General features: G+C 45.2%; 1 protein-coding gene across 2 annotated transcripts in view; it reads left to right on the top strand.

Moving 5' to 3' along the window:
• Positions 1 to 20,890, top strand: part of DDB1 (damage specific DNA binding protein 1) — a 276,368-nt gene that overhangs the window by 188,400 nt on the left and 67,078 nt on the right. For both annotated transcript variants that reach the window (XM_030201144.1, XM_030201145.1), the window contains 2 exons: positions 3,904 to 3,979; positions 6,807 to 6,915. In XM_030201144.1, coding sequence (XP_030057004.1) covers positions 3,904 to 3,979; positions 6,807 to 6,915 — 185 coding nt within the window. The remainder of the gene's footprint in view (positions 1 to 3,903; positions 3,980 to 6,806; positions 6,916 to 20,890) is intronic.

Genomic DNA, 20,890 nt, shown 5'->3' with positions numbered 1-20,890 from the left:
ACTCTTCAGTTTGCCGAACTGCCCCATTACGTCCTCCAGGTTTACTGTGAAGTCAGTAAGTTTCTCCGACTCGTCCGCTTGAAATACCATTTCCGACACCGGTATCCCACCCAAATCTTCCTCGGTGAAGACCGAAGCAAAGAATTCATTCAGTCTCTCCGCTACGTCTTTGTCTTCCTTGATCGCCCCTTTTACCCCTCGGTCATCCAGGGGCCCAACCGATTCTTTTGCCGGCTTCCTGCTTTTAATATACCGAAAAAAAATTTTTACCATGTTTTTTTGCCTCTAATGCTATCTTTTTTTCATACTCCCTCTTGGCCTTCTTAATCTGCGCCTTGCATTTGCTTTGACACTCCTTATGCAGCCCCTTCCCTCAATAAAGTGAAGTTACTTACCTGTAGCAGGTATTCTCCGAGGACAGCAGGCTGATTGTTCTCAGCAACCCGCCCACCTCCCCTTTGGAGTTGTTTTATTCTTTTTTTGCTTTTCACGTAACTGAGGCGGGAACAGACGCGCGCGTAGGCAGGAAGATGGCCGTGCATGTGCAGTGTGTCCATTCCACGCTGTACTGGCTGTCGCAAAGATTTTGAAGATTTTGCTGGAGAATCTCCGTTCCTGGGGCCGCTGTGGACGCCGACCCATATGTGAGTACAATCAGCCTTCTGCCCTCGGAGAATACCTGATACAGGTAAGTAACTTCGCTTTATTGAGGGAAGGGGCTGTACTCATATCCTCCTAACATTTCTCTTAAAAACTCTACTGAAACTCAAGCAGAATTGAGAAATCAGGATTCTGATCATGCCCCGCTGGCCAAAACAGATATGTTTCTTGTTCTTCTGGAGTTCCTCTCCAAAGATCATTGGAGACTGGAGTGTTTCCCAGTTCTCATCACTCAGGACATGGGATCCCTATTGCATCTCAGTCTCTAGCTCCTGGCCCTCATGGCTTGGATGTTGATAGGTTAGTAGTAGATTCCTTGAACTTGCCAGAGAGTGTGTCTCAGGTTCTGCTGGCTTCCAGAAAATTTTCCACTAGGAGATCCAATGGTTTTTAAGTGGAAGAGGTTTGTTGTCTGGTGTGAGGGCAAGGCCCTAGGTCCTTTTTCCTGTCTTATACAAAAACTGCTTAAGTACCTTCTATATCTTTCAGAGTCAGGTCTCAAGACAAACTCTGTTGGAGTTAACCTTAGTACGATTGGCGCTTACCATTATTAAATAGAAGGAAAACCCATCACTGCACAGCACTTAGTAGTTTGTTTCATGTGGGGCTTGCTTCTGTTGAAGTCTTCTATTAGGCCCCTTGCTTTGTCATGGGATCTCAGTCGTGTTAACCCATCTGCCAAAAGCTCCTTTTGAGCTGTTGGATACCTGTCACCTGAAGTACTACTACTACTACTATTTAACATTTCTAAAGCGCTACAAAGTGTACGCAGCGCTGTACAATCACAGAAGAAAGACAGTCCCTGCTCAAAGAGCTTACAATCTAATAGACAAAAAAGTAAAGCATTTAAATTTAAAATATTTAAGCAGTCAAGCACAAGAGAACAGTCACAGAAGGACTGAAGATGTTGAAGGGTGGTCAGTGTGATTAGGTGTAACTCTGGTTGGAGTAGTGGGAGAAGGTGATAGAAGAATAGAAATGGGTGAGGTAAAAGTAATGAGTGGGTTGATAGGGAGGTTATATAAGACATGTCACTGTAGGGGTGGGTGGGTAGAGGGGTAGGGTGGGTGGGACTAAGTCTAAAGCAGGAGAAGGTATTCTCTGCAGCCTATCTGTGAGATGGAAAATGCTCTCTGAAGCTGCTGCTATAAGTTGTTAGTTTTCTCTCCCTGAAAGAGATCCAAGCCACACCCACGAAGTTCATACTGTCTGTGGGGAGGGGGGGGGGGGGAGGAAATGGCAGTGCTTGATGAAAAAGAGAGCTCAGTTTGATAGGAGATATACTATAGGATGTCATTCTGAGGCCAGGCTAAGTCTAAAGCAGGAGAAGGTATTCTCTGCAGCCTATCTGTGAGATGGAAAATGCTCTCTTACTTGGAGGTTCTTATTTTTGGTGGTGGTTACTTCAGCCTGCAGGATCAGTGATCTTCAGGCCTTTGTAGTTGATAAGCCTTACTCAGAGTTTTTCAGCAATGGAGTGATCTTGTGCACATATACTAAGTTCCTTCCTAAAGTAGTTTTGGAGTCCATCTTAACCAGTGAGTTGTTCTACCAACATTTTTCCCAAAACTTAATGCTCAGAAAGGTGGAAAGTACACATTACACTTTGACCTGAAAGAGAGCCTTAGCCTTATATCTGGAGAGGACTAAAGCCCATACAAACTCCACCCAGCTTTTTCTTTTGCCCAGAAAGGATAGGGGCTGCCAGTGGCAAGCACAGTCTTTCAAATTGGCTAGTGGATTGCATTTCCTTTACTTATGTCCAAGTCGGACTGACACTTGAGGGTCATGTCATGACTTATAATGTCAGAGCCATATTGCATCAGTAATCCACTTGATCAGTCTCCATAGGGGGAATATGCAGAGCTGTGTAATGTGGTCTTCCATCCACACATTTCACATCATCTTACTCTTTAGAACAGTACTGACTTTACAGTCAGTTTGATCAGAGAGACCTTCAGAATCTATTTGGGGTCTAGAACTCTACCCCTCTAGGCCCATTTCTTTCTGTCCCAGGCTACCTAGCCCATTTCTTTCTGTTCCAAGAACTAGATAACTAAAACTCATTACAATTTTTCTTTTCTTAGGAGAAAAGAAAAGTAGTAATGAGTTTTAGTTATGTAGCTCTTGTTTAGGTCCCATTAGCCTGCTTGTTGTGGGCCTTCTTGTTCCCTATTTTTTGTTAAGGCATCCTGGTATTTTGAGATTCCCACATGTAAGAATATCATCATCCTGTTTGTCCTCAGAGAAAGCAGTTACCTATAGCCGGTGCTGTTTGAGGACAGCAGGTTGAATATTCTTACATACCCGCCTGCCTCCCCTGGGAGTTGTGTATAATAAACCCTACAAGATCTTGCTCGATGGTGGCAGGCAGGAAGAGAGACACATGCATGGTGCAGTGCTCCCAAAAGTTTCAAAAAATTAGGCATGGCATTGTTCTCATGCAGGCTCCGTTAGAATGATGTCATCCACGTGTGAGAATATTGATCCTGCTGGCCTCTGAGAACACTTGCTACAGGTGAATAACTTGCTGAAGTTTTCATTAGTGTAGCTTCACTTGCTACAATAATGATATGAGGTTTTTGCAGGTTTGCATATCCATGGTGTGAATTTCTTAGTGGCCCCAAACTATTTCCTTGGATCAGGTCACAAAAATACTTGTAGCTGGTCTGATTTTAACCAGCATAATAAATCAGTAGGGAAATATTTGTTTGGCAGATAGCATGAAAGATATTGAGTGACTAAACTGGAGCTGGTGGAACAGCAAAGGACCTGCATTTACATGGCTTAAACTGGTGAGCTATCATGCTGCTGGCGCTCCCTTTTTGTTGAAGATGGCTGCTGGCTAGCAGGAAGCATTCCTGAGCACAAGGTTTCTGGTATAGGCTTTCTTAACTCCTTCAGTAAAGTGAATCCAGTGGAAGGCTGTATTAGTAGAGGAAAAGAGAAGTGTGTTACTGAGGGTAATCACAGTCTAAGGCTGAGCATTTGTATGCGTATTGGCTGGTTTTTGGTGGGCCTGAATTTTCTTTTTACAATATTTCAATCAGTCCGATAACCAGAAGAAAATATGAGAGAAATTTGGCTCTTCAAATTTGGTGTTACCCTCCTGATTTTGTTTTCTTCATTCCCTCCCTGTCATTGTCTGTATGCCTTTTATCTCTTTTTGTTCTTTCTTTTCTTAGACACTTTGTTTCTAGCAATCTCTCCCATGCTTAGCTGTCTTTTCTTTCTCCCCTCCAGGCTTATGGCCCCTAAGGTCTGACTCTCAACGAGATACCGATGACATGCTGGTATTGTCCTTCGTGGGGCAGACTAGGTAAAAACTAGACATTTCTTGAAACTGGGAGCTGTATTTCAGGGGTAAACCATAGATTACCCATAGTTACCTAGATGTCTATCTAAGGGATTTAAGGAGATAACAATATTATTTTAATATTTACTTGCTGCTTTACCCTTCATGTTCTTTGTGGAGGAAGAATGTTCTTTTGTGGCCTGCTGCTTCTGATCTTGAATGGAAGAGATTCTTCAGAGTTAGGTCAGGGTGTTATCTTTTGTTAGGCCCATGTCATTTGTTTGATTAATTACTGTGTATGCTCAACTATACGTTGAGAAATGTTGACTAAACAATGCCTTCAAAAAAAAAAAAAAACAGGGTTGTCTTATGAGGCTGAAAAAATTAAGCACCCCCAAACCCAGTCGGCAGTACAGTCCTGCATTTCTTCCCTACCAGCCTGCAGGTTCAAGTGTCTCAGTCCCCATCTCCACCCCTCACTGTGTACCTTCAAAAGTATCTTCTATAGAGCCACACAGCAGTACAGCAATCCTCCTAGGTTGCCTGTGGCCTGCTCCAAAGCACACACACTGATCCATCCCGCCCCTAAAGAAACAGGAAGTTGAGTCAGAGAGGGGTGGGATGGATCAGAGTGTGTGCTTTGGAGCAGGCCACAGGCAGCCTAAGAGGATCGTTGCACTGCTGTGGCTTTATAGAAGATACTTTTGAAGGTATACCTGGGGGGTGGGCGGGGGTTTGAGGATTGAGACTCTGAACCTATGGGCTAGCGGAGGAAGAGAGAGGGAGCAATTCTGGACCCAGACATGGAAGGGAAGGAGAGAGAGAGGTGCTAGCCTGAGGGAGGGAGGGCTGAAGGGGAGCTTCAACTTGTACTTGAGTCACAGCGTTTTTGTCTATTTTTAGTTCTAAAACTGCCCTTGTCTTATATACAATATCATAGTGTATAAAAGCAAAACAGACAACACAATCTAATTTTGCACCAAAAAGAAGAAAACCACATCACCGTCACCACCACCACCACTACCATTACCACCACCAAAAAAAGCATAACATTGCTGTTTGAATTGTGAACTGGAATTGTGAACTGGTTGCTAAAACCAGTATTAGAGAATATCAGAGGAGATCAATTTTAACCTTGCCAGTCCGCTTGCAGTAAGGCTGAGCCTTCTCTAAAAGAGCCCACTTACCACCTCCTTGTAGACAATTTAATCATTATGGGGATAATTTTATAATGGGGCACCTATGTGTAAAGTCCAAAAGGAGTCATATCCACTTATATTTTCTCTAGCAATACTCTGTAATCCATACTATTATGTAAGCCGCATTGAACCTGATTTGAGTGGGAAAGCACGGGGTACAAATGTAATAATAATAATAAGCACTGAGAACCAGCCCCAATAACATCCAAATTCACATGCACAAATTTACATCTTCTCTGAAGATGGTGTAAATTTGTGTATGTTTTCTGATTTTTTTTATCCATATATTTTATAAAATATGCATATGTACAACTTCACCCAAACTACATTCTCAGGAACACCTGTGCGCAGGTCATGTAAAAGTAGGTGCACTCTTTCTGTACATCTACATTTTATGCATATATGCCCCCTTTTCCACATATAAAATATGCTTTACTAGCAGAAAATGCTTTATAGAATTACTCACTAAATAAACATTCAAAATTCTCTGACATTATTAGAGGGAGAGCCACTTTTTCATAGTTCAGCCACTTTTCTGTACATTCATCCTTAGTACATTAAGGACTAGATTCTATATATGGTACCTGAAAAATCGGCGCCAAATATACTTCTTCTTAGGCCTATCCTGTAAACCTAGGCGTGGTTTATAGAATATACTTAACAGCCATGCCTGCACCTAACTCTAGGCGCTTCCATTTATGCCAAGTAAACTTGGTGTAAATACCAGCGCCTAAGTTAGGCACAGAGCAGGTGTATTCTATAACCATGTGTGTAGATTTTTGGAATGCCCACAGAATGCCCTTTCCACGCCTATGGCCATGCCTGCTTTTTGGCAGCGCATATTAAAATTTATGTGCAGAAATTCCAATTAGTATCAATAATTAAGTAGCAATTATCTGCGCTGATTGGCTTGTTAAATAAATTATGCATGTAAATCCAGACTACAACCGGATTTGAGCATGCAATCTCAGTCATGCTATATAGAATCCGGGGGTAAGTTCTTAAACTTTCTAGAGTCTTAGAACCAGTAGTGTGTGATGTTTTTAGAAGTAATGTCTTTGTGGTCCGTTTGATGAAAGCAGTCAACTCACTCTGATAAATTTGAATTACCTTGCGTTCCCACACATTGAAAAAAAGCTCTCGGTAATGTCATATGTATTGTCAGCATGAATTAGACAAATTAGGGGAAATTGTATGTGTTCTGGCTACCCATTTTCACCAGTAGAGCAGAAATAGAGAGATTGTGGGTAGCCAATCACCTTCCTTCTGCCTCATTCTCGAAGTCTCACTCCCAAGCTAGAAAGTTATGGGCTTGTTCAAAAGGGAAGAATTAAGCATAATGTATTGCTTAGAATTAAACCCTTAGACCTCTAAAATTGTTTTTTGTGTTTTCATTTTTTGTAAATCCTGCCTAAGCTCCCTCCATTTAAGATAATGGTTTGAGTTGTAGATAATAAGGTAGACCTAGATCCAAAAGGTGGTAGAGGCTCAAATGAGATCATACTTTATTTTCCATTCCCATCTTTCAAACACAGGAGAAATTCTCTATTATTTTTCATGTTGGGTGGTTGAAATCTATTTCCTTTCCTCATTCTTTCCACCTTCTCTTCTTTCCTGAGATGACCATCAAGATCTGAATTTCTGTCTTGCAGAGTTCTAATGTTGAATGGTGAAGAAGTGGAGGAAACTGATCTAGCAGGTTTTGTAGATGACCAGCAAACCTTCTTTTGTGGAAATGTAGCCCATCGCCAGCTAATTCAAGTATGTAAGGATGTTATTTCCAGCCAAGGGCAGAATTAGTAATTTTTGCTTTTATAGACACAGTTCTTTAGATCATCTAAAAGGCTAAGCAGTAGCTGCTCATGTGCAAAGGTTGAGGCATCTCTGGTAAAATTGCATGTTTCAGTGAATGCCTAAGTGAGCTAACACTGACACAACCTCTACATAGTACAAAGTTAAAATGTGAAATATTTCAGCAGTTTTTTTTTTTTTAAATGCAGAATTACTATCTATTTGCTGATTTTTAACAGATTTGACAGTAAACAAGTAAATTTGGCATGTGCAAAAGTTTGGATGCACTGGCATTGAATTTCCAGGTTTCCGGAGCCAGCTAACACATAGCCTGTTAAGTGCAATATTTAGCACTTAACCAGCTATGGGTTTTCTCATAAAGATAGGACTGACTTTTATGCAGTTAACCTGGCTAGTTAAGTGCTGAATATTGGCACTTAACAAGCCGTGCTGACTCTGCCCCCAGCATGCCCCCAAACTAGCCAGTTTTCATTCTGGCGCTAACTGGTTATTTTCAGCAGCACTAATTGGTTTAGTGCCGCTTTTATGCTGTCACTGGCGTAGTGGGTGAGGAGCTAGTGTGGCATCAGAGGGATTGAAAAGAAATATAAAATGCCCATGTTTCTTGTGAAATGTTCTATTGACAATTGCAGACCCTGCCTAGTACTTGTCCTTAGTGATACAGGAGCTAAAGAATTTTGGGGAGGTGTCAAGGTTTAAAGTACATGACTAAATCAGAAGTATTGAATACAGATTTAGAGAGGAGGAAAGTTGTCTTTTAGGGCATCAGTTTCTCTTCTGGTGGGCAGAAGGCCATGTTAGATATTCAGAATGATCTTTCTGTTCTCTTTCTCCTTGAAACTAAAAGTAAAACTGCGGTTGGGGGGGGGGGGGGAGTAAGATGGCGGCACGGTAGAATCGCCCTGAGCTCTCTCTGTGAAATGCTGGATATTTCGTGGTTTTCTTCTTACCTTTTTAAATAAGCTATGCCCCACACATAGCGGAAAGGCTCCGTGAAGGTCATTACCCCGACGACCAGAACTTCATTGCCTATACAGCAGAGTATCGAGAGGTTCACGACGAGGAACTTCACCCCACAGAATGTCGAAGCGGTTCCCGCGGTTGTCTCGGAGCAAGGAGAAGCCGAGACCTTGGGATTAGACATAACACTCTCACCTCCGTCTCTCATTCCACTGCTGCACCCTGCTGGTCCCGATCCGCAAGCAAGTCCTTCCGTTCCTGGAGAGGAAACTGGAAGTTCATTGATTCGAGGTCAAGTGGATGCGGAACCAGCGGGAGGTCAGAGAATTTTTGTTTCTTCGACTTGGCGTGAGACACCAGAAATCAACTCAGCGGCGATAACGCTGGAGTCTATTTGGAGTATACTCCAGCGTTTAGATCAGACTGTATCAGATTCAGCAAATCAAACTACAACCCTTGTGAGTACTATAAAGGATTTATCTACAGCTTTTTCTACTATGAAAGCTGAAGTAAAGGATGAAATAGACATCTTAAAAGCAGAAGTTAAGAATGTGAAGGAAAGTTCAACTATGTTGATTAAAGACAATGTGGTATTACATTGAAAAATGGAACAATTTGAAAATTATAATCAGAGGTTAAACCTCTGTTTACTGAATTTCCCTCGTTTACCTGTATACACTCCACAGGAAGTATTTAAGCGTTGATTGAAAATTTAAAATTTTCCCCTGAATCTATTCCTTCATTAAATAAAATATATCATTTAATTTAAACTATCCCTGTAAATGCAATGTTAAATACTTTATTGATTCAAAAGAAAATGTAAGATTTGTAGGACCTGTAAGGTCATAATTTAAGGAAAAGAGATAATTAATAAGTTGAGGGTGAATGGAACATGTTAAGCCTTAATTGAATATTTTTTTCTTTAAATCTCATCTCCTGAGTTTATATGATCTCCCCCTCCCCTTCCCCGATATGGTGGTCTAATATAAGATATAATTCTGTTGCTTTAATTTCAATTTTCTAAACATATATGTATCTTGTTTTTCATGATCAAGATGTTAATGCTTGTAAAAATTATAAATATGCATAAATAGAAATAAAAAAAAAAGAAACTAAACGTAAAGATCTGGAATGTTGGTCAAAATTTTATACGTCCTGGTTAGGAAGAATAGCAGTGGTCAAGATGATGGTCCTGCCAAAGTTCTTTTGTTTGTTCTACGTGCTAAGAATACCAAATAGTCAATGCAAGATAGGAAGATATTTGATTTTATCTAGCAAAGGCGCCCCCTAGAGTACAGAGGAAGGTGCTGTTTCAGAGTGAGGGAGAGGGGTGTTTAGTGGTCCCAGATTTTAAAACATACTATGTAGCTGTACAATTGAGAGCTTTAAAGGAGTGGCAAGCAGCTTCTCTAAAGAGTGGGTGCAGATAAAACCAGACTTCTGGAAGATGGTACCGTAAGGGATTGGATGTGGAGAATGGGAAGATCCTGAATGCCCAAAGTGGGATACTATTTATAGAATAGACCTGGGAGGAATGAAACAGAGATTCCCTGTTGGGAAGCAATTTTATAGGTTTAGCCCGATTGGGCAGAGTCCAGAGTTTTTTCCTGGGCCTAAGTCGGAGGCTTTTTTTCTAGAGGGAACAAGTGGAATTGCAATGTATTGGACAACTTTTTAAACATGGTAAGATCAGGGAAATTGGGAACCAACAAGAAAACTTATGTAACCTGTGTGCTTACATAAGTTGTGCCCTAATGCTGATTGTTGAAGAGAATGTGGGAGTAAGTGAACATTTATCCACACATGGTGGGAATATATCAAAATGCAGAAATATTATTAAATCATTTTTATTACCTCCGTCGAAGCGGCCACATCATTGAAAGCCCTGCCCGTTTCTTGCCTTCCCTTCGTTCCCTCAGAGTCCTGCCTTCTGACGTTATTTCCTCTTTCCGCGAGGGCGGGACTTTGACGGAACGAACTCGAAGGGAAGGCTAGAGACGGGCAGGGCTTTCAGTGACGCAGCCGCTTCAACGGAGGTAATAAAAAAAGATTTAAACCAACTGTGGCAGGAAGAACAAGTGGGATGTTGGGGGGAGAAGAGGGCGAGTAGGTGGATATGAATGGGAGGGGAGGATGGGGGCGAAGGAGAATCGCTGGATATGGATGGGAGCGAGAGGGGAGGGCAGGGGGGAGAGGAGAATCCCTGGGTATGGATGGCTGGAGGGGGAGGGCAGGGGAGAGAGAATCGCTGGTTATGGATGGCTGGAGGGGGGCAGAGGAGAGAAGAGAATCACTGGGTGTGGATGGCTGGAGGGGGGCAGGGGAGAGAAGAGAATCACTGGGGATGGATGGAGCGGGCAGGGGAGGAGAATTGCTGGGTATGGGTGGATGGAGGGAGGGCAGGGGAGAGGAGAGTTGTTGGACAGGTGGAAGGAGAGGAGGGGAGAGTTGCTGGACATGGGTGGATGGAGGGGCGAGGAGAGTTGCTGGACATGGGTGGATGGAGGTGCGAGGGGAGTTGCTGGACGTGGGTGGAGGAGAGGAGAGTTGCTGGACATGAGTGGATGGAGGGGAGGGCAGGGGGGAAAGGAGGGTTGCTGGACATGGGTGGATGGAGGGGGGAGGAGAGTTGCTGGACATGGGTGGATGGAGGGGGGAGGAGAGTTGCCGGACATGGGTGGATGGAGGGGGGAGAGTTGCTGGACATGGGTGGATGGAGGGGGGGCAGGAGAGGAGGGTTGCTGGACATGGATGGAGGGGAGGGCGGGGGAGGAGGGTTGCTGGACATGGATGGTGGGGAGGTAAGAGTGAGGAAGGAGATGAGATGAGGAAAAAGAAAGAGAGGAGAAAAACTGCACATGGATAAAGAAAATAGGCAGAAGCTGGATCCACTGGACAGTCAAGTCTGTGGAGGACCCAGCTTTTACTTACAGATGTAGGGCAAGAAATGAAAAAGAAAGGTGGAAAGTAAAGAAATAAATGGAAAGGAAGCCCTGGAAACCGGAGTTAAGAGGACAGATAGCAGCAGAATTTTATTTATTTATTACATTTATACCCCACATTTTCCCACCAATAGTAGGTTCAATGTGGCTTACAAAACCGTAGGGCAAACTACATTTCAATTAAATAACATAACAATGTGATTTAGTTCAGTAAAATAACATAATAATGTAATGTTGTGAATTGAGGGGTCCAGAGCCCCCCAAGAAGGCTGGAGTGACCTTAAATCCGACTCCATCTCTAAATAGCACTAGTACTGGGGTAATCAAGGAGTTGTGAAGTTCTAAAAGGAATTGCCACTAAGAGAGATGTTAGGTCTAAGGAAAAGATACCAGCCTTATGACAAACTGGATTTATGTCACAGGTTATACAATGCAGTGAAAGACAGCCTGATACAGCAAAAGCATTTATACTTACAGCCTCTGATCATAAAGTGAAGTCCACAAATCATTTGGAATGAGGAGTTTATTTGCCAAAGTACAAGTCAAATCAGTGATTGACAACAGGCACGTACAATCAATTAGTTATAGGAATATAATAATCCAGCTGCAAACAGGTGTTAATTAGTTCCTAATCTTTTATAATTTCTTTTACCAATTAGAGGTTTTACAAGGGAAAGCAATTAGGTAATTTGTCAATTCTGCTGGACACATTGGTTTCCCTTGGAGAGAGAGAGTGGCAACCCTTTTCTCTCTAACTTAAACCAGGAAATACCCTGATTTTTATAGGTGCCCTCAGGATATGGATAATATGACAGTAAATATACCTGATTGGATCTATGCTAATGTCATGGTTGTCACTGATTGGCTCATGCTAATGAGTAGCTTCTATCTTGCTATCATGGTTTTGTCTTTAGCTCGCTTGACCACAAATCTTAAGCAAGACCCTGCATCCAGCTACACCTTTCCTTTCTCACACCATGGCTGACCACAATCCTGCTCACAGGAAAGTCTCATTTCTCAACTTGTTTTTCTAACTTACATTAGAGAAAATTCCACTTTGTAACAGATACGGCTTCCATTTTGTGCTGAAATCCTCCATTTTGTTTCCATATCTATTGACCTAACTTTTCCTAATTTAGCTTATTTAGGCCTCAATCCGGGCTACAAACTAGGCCATACTTTTCCAGTAAGCTCCCAGTTATGTCAGCCATCAGATTTCTGACTCAGCCAAGGTCTGTATTAGCCTGAGCTCTATGACTGGGCCCGCCACTATTCCAGTGGGGGGGGGGGGGTCTCTGGCTGTACCATAATTATACATTCCCCACTTGTCACCCCATCTGGGGGGGGTGACACAAAGCTCGTCAAGCTTGTCATCATTCCAGAAGGTGGCAAGCTATCAAACGAGAGGGCGTCTTACAAATTGCTAGAAGGTATGGTGCAAGATAGGAAACTTCATTCTCAGGTGATATATTATTTGGGGCTTATGGAATTCCCTTTATATTACCCAATGCCTTGGGCCTTAATCATGATGTCCCCTCTCTTGAGACTTACTCAAACCTGTAGTGAGAAATGTTTTATGAATGGGACAAATCCATGAGTTCATCTACAAAATCCCATGAAGTATAGGTATGTGGGTAATAGCAATTTCAGGTGAATCATACTAATAAACAGTTTCAGGTCTTTCTATGGCTTCTATTGTATCTGTAGCATAGTGCATGGGGAGATAATCTAATGTATCTGTCTCAGTGGTCCTTGGAAGGAATAGTGGTTTTGATTAAGCATTGTTATGGGCTCAACAAATATATGGTTAGTACTCTGATTGCAGGCTGTTTTAGGTTGTAGGTATTCAGAATCCTTAAACAGGTCGGAATTCCTGGACCTTACTATTACTCATCATTGGCATCCAATCATGAGCACTAAAAAGTGGATAGCAAGTATGAGGTTGCCTCATACAGCAAAAATGGTCAATCCTAGGAAAATTTATATTAACAAAGGTCATGCATGGATCTTGACATATGCATAATGACCTGGAAGTATGGGAAGCATTTTATATATCCGTTACCCCACTTGGAGCTTAGTCAAACCTACAGAAAGACATGCAGCTTAAGTAAGCCTACACCAAAGTTAAACAATTGCATAACTGGTTGATACTAACAGGGTTTACACCTACATTATGATATCTTAGCCAGTATTAGGGTTTGTTGTTACCCCTGTGTCTGAGCAATATCAACTTCAATTTAAATTACATAAACAGAAATATATATATATAGACAGGATTACTGCTAAACTGAAAATAAAACAAAATATGAATCTATAATGTCCATAAACAGCAACAGTAAATCACAAATTAAGTATCAGTTGGTTCTGAATTCTCTTTCATCGATCATGGTTGAGGTATGTGGATGGGTGTGGATGTACCATAATTATACAGTAATAAAAAAATAGTAAACGTATAGTTGTCGTAAAGAACAGAGATAATAAGAGTGAATAATAAAGGTAAGGGTCCATGGAATTTGCTGTAACAGGAAGAGAGTAAATTAAGTTGAGTCATGAAGGTAAGCCGCCTTAAACAGGGTGGTCTAAAGTAATTTCCTGAAATTTAGGTGGTTCTGAGTTTATTTTAAGATTTTAGGTACTGCATTCCATAACTGTGTTCCTATGAAGGAGAAGCTGGATGTGTAGGTAGACTTTTATTTGAGGCCATTGCAGTTTGGATAGTGTAACTTTAGGTAGGATCGGGAAGAACTGGAACTGTTTCTGGGTGGAAGGTCAATTAGATTAAGCATGTATCCAGGAACTTCTCCATAAATAATCCTGTGAATCAAGGTGCAAACCTTGAAGGCAATGCATTCCTTAATGGGGAGCCAGTGTAGACTTTCTCGAAGGGGTTTGGTAGATTCGAATTTAGATTTACCAAAAATCAGTGTCGCTGCTGTGTTCTGGGCAGTCTGAAGTCTCTTGATTAACTGTTCTCTATATCCTGCATAGATTCCGTTGCAATAATCTAAATGTCTCAATACCATTGATAGAATTAATTTACGGAAAACATCTCTGGGGAAAAAAGGTTTAATACGTTTAAGTTTTCACATCTTGTAGAACATTTTCTTTTTAGTACAATTTACTTGGGTTTCCAGGGTTAGGTTCTGATCAATTGTGATGCCAAGTAGTTTTAAGCTATCCGAAATGGGGAGGGAGTAGTTGGGGATATTTAAAGTTGTAGGTTTATACTTGTTATGCTGAGAGGATAGAATGAGACAATGAGTCTTTTCAGTATTTAGTTTCAATTGAAATGAGTTAGCCCAGGCGTCAATTGTGCTCAGGCATATCCTGATTAAACTGGTGATTTCAGACAAGTCTTTTCTAAATGGAATATAGATTGTGACATCATCAGCATAAATAAACTGATTTAAGTCTAGTTTAGAGAGTGAATTAGCCAATGGAATCATCATTGTGTTGAAGAGTATTGGTGAGAGTGGTGAACCCTGAGGGAATCAGATACTGGGCCAGCATGATCAGAAAAACAGTCACCAGACAACAAAGGTAGAAAAAAATCATTTTATTTTCATTATAGTGTTTGGAATATGTCCACTTTGAGAATCAGGTGCTCAACATTAAAAGTTTATATTTATTTACTTATTTATGGCATTTTATCCCACATTAAACATGAATTAGATTGGAACCTGGGATCATTTAATTTTTTTTTCCTGGAGAGAGTAATGCATTGCCCCCCACCCCGGCTCTCTCCCCGGCTATAGCCAGCTCTGCAATTTGGGGGGAGGCATAGGTGGACCAGGGAGAGAGCCTGTTGTTAAACATTTATCAGCACACCACTGGCTGTATAACTAGTACCTTTAAGAAGTTTTAATTAAACACAACAATACTAACGTGCAAACAGCAGTCCAGCAGTGAGAGGGGTGGTATCCAGTCTTTGCATTGAGTATTACATGTATGATTATCTCTCAGTTGACGAGAGGATATATTTGTGTGCTCGATCCAAAGAGCTTCTAGGTCTCAGAGAACGAGTCTGTTCTCTTGTGGATAGAGTAACAGACTTGGAGGTGCTGAAGGAGACAGAAAGATACATGGAGGAGGCCTACAGGAGGAAGGAGGCCTCCTGAAAGGAGAGCATCATCCTGGTGAAGTGGGAAGTAATCCTGTAGCCCAGGACCTTAGCACCAGGAGATGCAATATCCTCTTGCACTGAAGGTGTGTCTCCAGGAGCTTCTGCCCAGGAGGGAAGGGTTAGGACAGCTGTTATATTTGGTGATTTGATCATTAGGCATGTAGATAGCTAGGTGGCTGGTGGGCATGAGGATTGCCTGGTGTGAAGGTGACGGACCTCACACATCACCTAGATAGGATTTTAGATAGTGCTGAGGAGGAACCAGCTGTCTTGGTATATGTGAACACCAATGACATAGGAAAATGTGGGAGGGAGGTTCTGGAAGCCAAATTTAAGTCTTAGGTAGAAAGATGAAACCCAGATCCTCCAGGGTGTAGAATTTTTGGAAATGCTCCCTGTTTCATGCGCAGGACCCAACAGGCAGTCTCAATGCGTGGTTAAGACGATGGTGCAGGGATGAGGGATTTAGATTTGTTAGGAACTGCAAAACATTCTGGGAAAGGCGGAGCTTGTTCTGAAAGGCTGGGCTCTACCTTAATTGGAACCAGGCTGCTGGAGGTAAGAGCAGTTTTTCAACTAAAATGGAGGGGGGAGGACCCAACAGTCGCCCAGGAATGCATGGTTCGATGTGGAGTATCCTTGAAGGATACTATTGAAACATGGATCTGTAAGGAATCCCAATGGAGGTTTCAATAATGGTGAAAGAAAACCAGGAGTGTTTAATGGGAGAACAGAGCAAAGGATGCAAATTATTCCCATCAACTTCAAAGCAGCTTGTCGATGAAAGGAAAAAACACAATTCTATATACAAATGCTAGATGCCTGAAAAATAAGATGGGAGAGTTGGAGTGTATAGCACTAAACGAAAAGGTAGATATTGTAGACATCTCAGAGAACTGGTGGAAGGAGGACAATTAATAGGACACTGTTATCAGGGTACAAATTATATTGCAATGATAGAGTGGATCAATTGGAGGGGGTTGTGCTATATGTTAAAATGGAATTGAGTCAAAATAAATGTTCTATATGAAACAGCAGTGTGGAATCTTTGTGGATAGAAATTCCATGCGTGAAGGGAAAGAGTGTATTGGTAGGGCTGTACTACCATTCACCAGGACAGAATGAACAGACAAATGTTTACAGAAATTAGGAAAGCTGGCAAATTGGGAAACATTATAATAATGGGTGATTTCAATTAATGCAATATACGGAATATGTAGAATACAATCAATACTATTGTCAAAAATTCTACAATCTGCCAGTGTTCAAGGGTGATAATAGGTTCATAGACATAAAAGTTGGTGGAGAAAAAAGACCTCAGTGAAACCGGACACACCTCTGTTTAAAGGACACGCCTTAAATAGAGAGGGACCTCCTTAATCATTAGTCTCAAAAAAAACTTCACATACATTTCTTTCATGCTTTATATGTCCTAACACCCTTTCAAACACTTTTTTGGCCATAAGCCATTACTTAGCTTGGATAGTGAAACCAACGTGATTTTCTTGGGTCCGTGCAGTGTCTCTTATATTCCGTTCCTACACTCTCCTCAATTCTTCCTGCACTCTCCTCAATTCCCAATTCCTGACAGGCGAAACAGGGCTTTCTCCGAGGACAAGCAGGCTGCTTGTTCTCACGACTGGGTGACGTCCGCAGCAGCCCCCACCAACCAGAAGAAGCTTCGCGGGCGGTAGGCACGCAGGGCACGCCCACCGCGCATGCGCGACCGTTCCCGCCAGTCTTTTCTTTTCCGCGCTGGAGAGAGTCGTGCGTCGCCGCTCTCTCTTAGTCAGCCCCGGAAAACCGTCGCGTTGTTCGCGAATTCGTTTATTTTTTGTTTCTGTTGCCGCGCGCTCCAGATTTTTCTTTTTCCTTTAAAAAAAAAAAAAAGAGAGAACGCGCTTTATTTTTCCCTCGTTTCTAGCGGGGGCGTCGCGTTGCGGCCTTGTGGCCGCGCGGTCGATTATTTTTTGAGGTGTGATTTACCGCCACCATCGACGACTTTAACTTCGCCGACGCGATTTTTCCGTCGATGTCCTCGAAGGTCCCGAGTGGATTTAAGAAGTGTGGTCGGTGCGGCCGGCCTATCTCGCAGACCGACACCCACGCTTGGTGCCTCCAGTGCCTCGGGCCGGAGCACAATATCAAGTCGTGTTCTTTGTGTCTTGGTCTCCGGAAACGGACTCAGGTTGCGAGGCAAGTTCTTCGGGACCGTCTTTTTGGAACTTGCGCTGGCCCCTCGACGTCGACCTCGACGGCATCGGTATCGACGGCTGGTTCTTTGGTACCGGTATCGGTGTCCGCGAAATCGACACCGATGGCATCGACCCCAGGAGTACAGGTCCCGTCGGCCCGCCAGTCCTCCGGTGACGGTAGGGGTGAGAGGCCGCGTGGGCAATCGGCCCCGGTCACTCCTTCTGCTCATGGCCCTCGGGACCGAACCCTGTCTGACCCGGCCCCTCGAGACCGAGGGGGATCGACCTCCTCCTCCTCCGTTCCACCGGGCGCCGATGACGGGCACCGCAAAAATCAGAAAAAGCACCGTCATCGGTCCCCATCGGTGCACCCGGCCCTCGGTGCCGGAGAGGAGTCGACGCCGAAGCGTCCACGTCGAGAGGAGAGGTCCCCCTCGGTAGTGGAGGTACCGACGCGTCAGGGTCCCAGCACTTCGGTGCAGTCTCCTGGACCCGAGCAGCTTCCGGCACCGACGCCTCTACCAGCCCCCCCGTCTTTCCCGACAGCGGGCCTGGACGAGTGCCTCCGCGCCATCCTTCCGGGGATCCTGGAAGGGCTGATGCACCAGGCTGTGCCGGCGCCGGGGGTGCTTGCGCCCCCGGCGTCGTTGACTGTGGCGCCGGCGAGCTCTAGCCTGGTGCCGAGGCCTTCGACACCGCCGCTGCTTGCGGCGCCGGTCTCGACCGTCACGCAGGTGGAGTCGACGTCGATGGAGGGAGCTTCATCCCCGCCGGCGCGAGAGTCCACCGCTCGATGACACCGAGGCCTCGGTGCCTCGACGTCGAGCCGGGCCCGGTTAAGGACTCAGCTACATGAGCTTATGTCCGATACCAAGGAAGAGGCCTTGTGGGGGGAAGAGGAGGACCCCAGATATTTCTCCTCAGAGGAGTCTGTGGGTCTCCCCTCTGACCCCACGCCTTCACCGGAGAGGAAGCTCTCACCTGAGAGCCTCTCCTTTGCCTCCTTTGTTAGGGATATGTCTATATGCATTCCCTTCCCCGTGGTCTCTGTGGACGAGCCGAGGGCTGAGATGCTCGAGGTCCTCGACTATCCATCACCACCTAGAGAGTCCTCCACGGTGCCGTTGCACAATGTCCTCAAAGAGACACTGCTTCGGAACTGGATGAGACCATTATCTAATCCCACCATTCCCAAGAAAGCAGAGTCCCAGTACAGAATCCACTCGGACCCAGAGTTAATGCGGCCCCAATTGCCCCATGACTCGGCGGTCGTGGATTCTGCTCTCAAGAGGGCACGGAGTTAGAGGGATACCGCCTCGGCGCCCCCGGGGCGGGAGTCTCGCACTCTGGACTCGTTTGGGAGGAAGGCCTACCAATCTTCCATACTCGTGACCCGCATCCAATCTTACCAGCTCTACACGAGCATACACATGCGGAACACTGTGAAGCAACTGGCGGACCTGGTTGATAAGCTCCCGCCGGAGCAGTCCAGGCCTTATTAGGAGGTGGTCAGGCAGCTGAAGGCGTGCAGAAAATTCCTGTCCAGGGGTATCTATGACACCTGTGACGTGGCATCTCGTGCTGCGGCCCAAGGTATAGTGATGCGCAGGCTCTCATGGCTGCATGCCTCTGACCTGGACAACCGCACCCAGCAGAGACTGGCCGACGTCCCTTGCCGGGGGGATAATATTTTTGGCGAGAAGGTCGAGCAGCTGGTGGACCAACTGCATCAGCGGGAAACCGCCCTCGACAAGCTCTCCCACCGGGCGCCTTCAGCATCCACCTCTGCAGGTGGACGTTTTTCCCGGGCCCGGCAGGCTGCGCCCTATGCTTTTGCCAAGCGTAGGTACACCCAGCTGGCCCGAAGGCCTCGACAGGCACAGGGACAGCCCCAGCGCGCTCGTTCACGTCAACAGCGTGCGCCTAAGCAGCCCCCTGCACCTCCACAGCAAAAGCCGGGGACGGGCTTTTGACTGGATCCACGGGAACATAGCCGCCCTCAAAGTGTCCATGCCGGACGATCTGCCGGTCGGAAGGAGGTTAAAATTTTTTCACCAAAGGTGGCCTCTCATAACCTCCGACCAGTGGGTTCTCCAAATAGTGCGGTGCAGATATGCCCTAAATTTGGCCTCCCTTCCACCAAATTGTCCTCCGGGAGCGCAATCCTTCAGCTCCCATCACAAGCAGGTACTTGCAGAGGAACTCTCCGCCCTTCTCAGCGCCAATGCGGTCGAGCCCATACCACCCGGGCAGGAAGGGCAGGGATTCTATTCCAGGTACTTCCTTGTGGAAAAGAAAACAGGGGGGATGCGTCCCATCCTAGACCTGAGAGGCCTGAACAAATTCCTGGTCAAAGAAAAGTTCAGGATGCTTTCCTTGGGCACCCTTCTGCCAATAATTCAGAAAAACGATTGGCTATGTTCCCTGGATTTAAAGGACGCATACACTCACATCCCGATACTGCCAGCTCACAGACAGTATCTCAGATTCCGCCTGGGCGCACGGCACTTTCAGTATTGTGTGCTGCCCTTTGGGCTCGCCTCTGCCCCACGGGTGTTTACAAAGTGCCTTGTGGTGGTGGCGGCGTATCTACGCAAGCTGGGAGTGCACGTGTTCCCATATCTCGACGATTGGCTGGTCAAGAACACCTCGGAGGCAGGAGCCCTCCGGTCCATGCAGTGCACTATTCAACTCCTGGAGCTGCTGGGGTTTGTGATAAATTACCCAAAGTCCCATCTCCGGCCAACCCAGTCTCTGGAATTCATTGGAGCTCTGTTGAATACCCAGACGGCTCGGGCCTTCCTTCCCGAAGCGAGGGCCAACAACCTCCTGTCCCTGGCTTCGCAGACCAGAGCGTCTCAGCAGGTCACAGCTCGGCAGATGTTGAGACTTCTGGGTCATATGGCCTCCACAGTCCATGTGACTCCCATGGCTCGTCTTCACATGAGATCTGCTCAATGGACCCTAGCTTCCCAGTGGTTCCAAGCCACCGGGAATCTAGAGGATGTCATCCGCCTCTCCACCAGTTGCCGCACTTCACTGCTCTGGTGGACCATTCAGACCAATTTGACCCTGGGACGTCCATTCCAAATTCCACAGCCCACGAAAGTGCTGACGATGGATGCATCTCGCCTGGGGTGGGGAGCTCATGTCGATGGGCTCCACACCCAGGGTCTGTGGTCCCTCCAGGAAAAGGATCTGCAGATCAACCTCCTGGAGCTCCGAGCGATCTGGAACGCACTGAAGGCTTTCAGAGATCGGCTGTCCTGCCAAATTATCCAAATTCGGACAGACAATCAGGTTGCAATGTATTACACCAACAAGCAGGGGGGCACCGGATCTCGCCCCCTGTGTCAGGAAGCCGTCGGGATGTGGCGTTGGGCCTGCCAGTTCGGCATGCTTCTCCAAGCCACATACCTGACAGGCGTAAACAACAGTCTGGCCGACAGACTGAGCAGAGTCATGCAACCGCACGAGTGGTCGCTCCATTCCAGAGTGGTACGCAAGATCTTCCGAGAGTGGGGCACCCCCTCGGTGGACCTTTTCGCCTCTCAGACCAACCACAAGCTGCCTCTGTTCTGTTCCAGACTTCAGGCACACAGCAGGGTAACGTCGGATGCTTTTCTCCTTCATTGGGGGACCAGCCTCCTGTATGCTTATCCTCCCATACCTTTGGTGGGGAAGACCTTACTGAAGCTCAAGCA

This window comes from Microcaecilia unicolor, chromosome 4 (genome assembly GCF_901765095.1).
Source record: "Microcaecilia unicolor chromosome 4, aMicUni1.1, whole genome shotgun sequence".
Lineage (NCBI taxonomy): Eukaryota > Metazoa > Chordata > Amphibia > Gymnophiona > Siphonopidae > Microcaecilia > Microcaecilia unicolor.
Note: the sequence above shows the minus strand (reverse complement) of the source record. Positions and strands in the feature narration are given on the sequence as shown.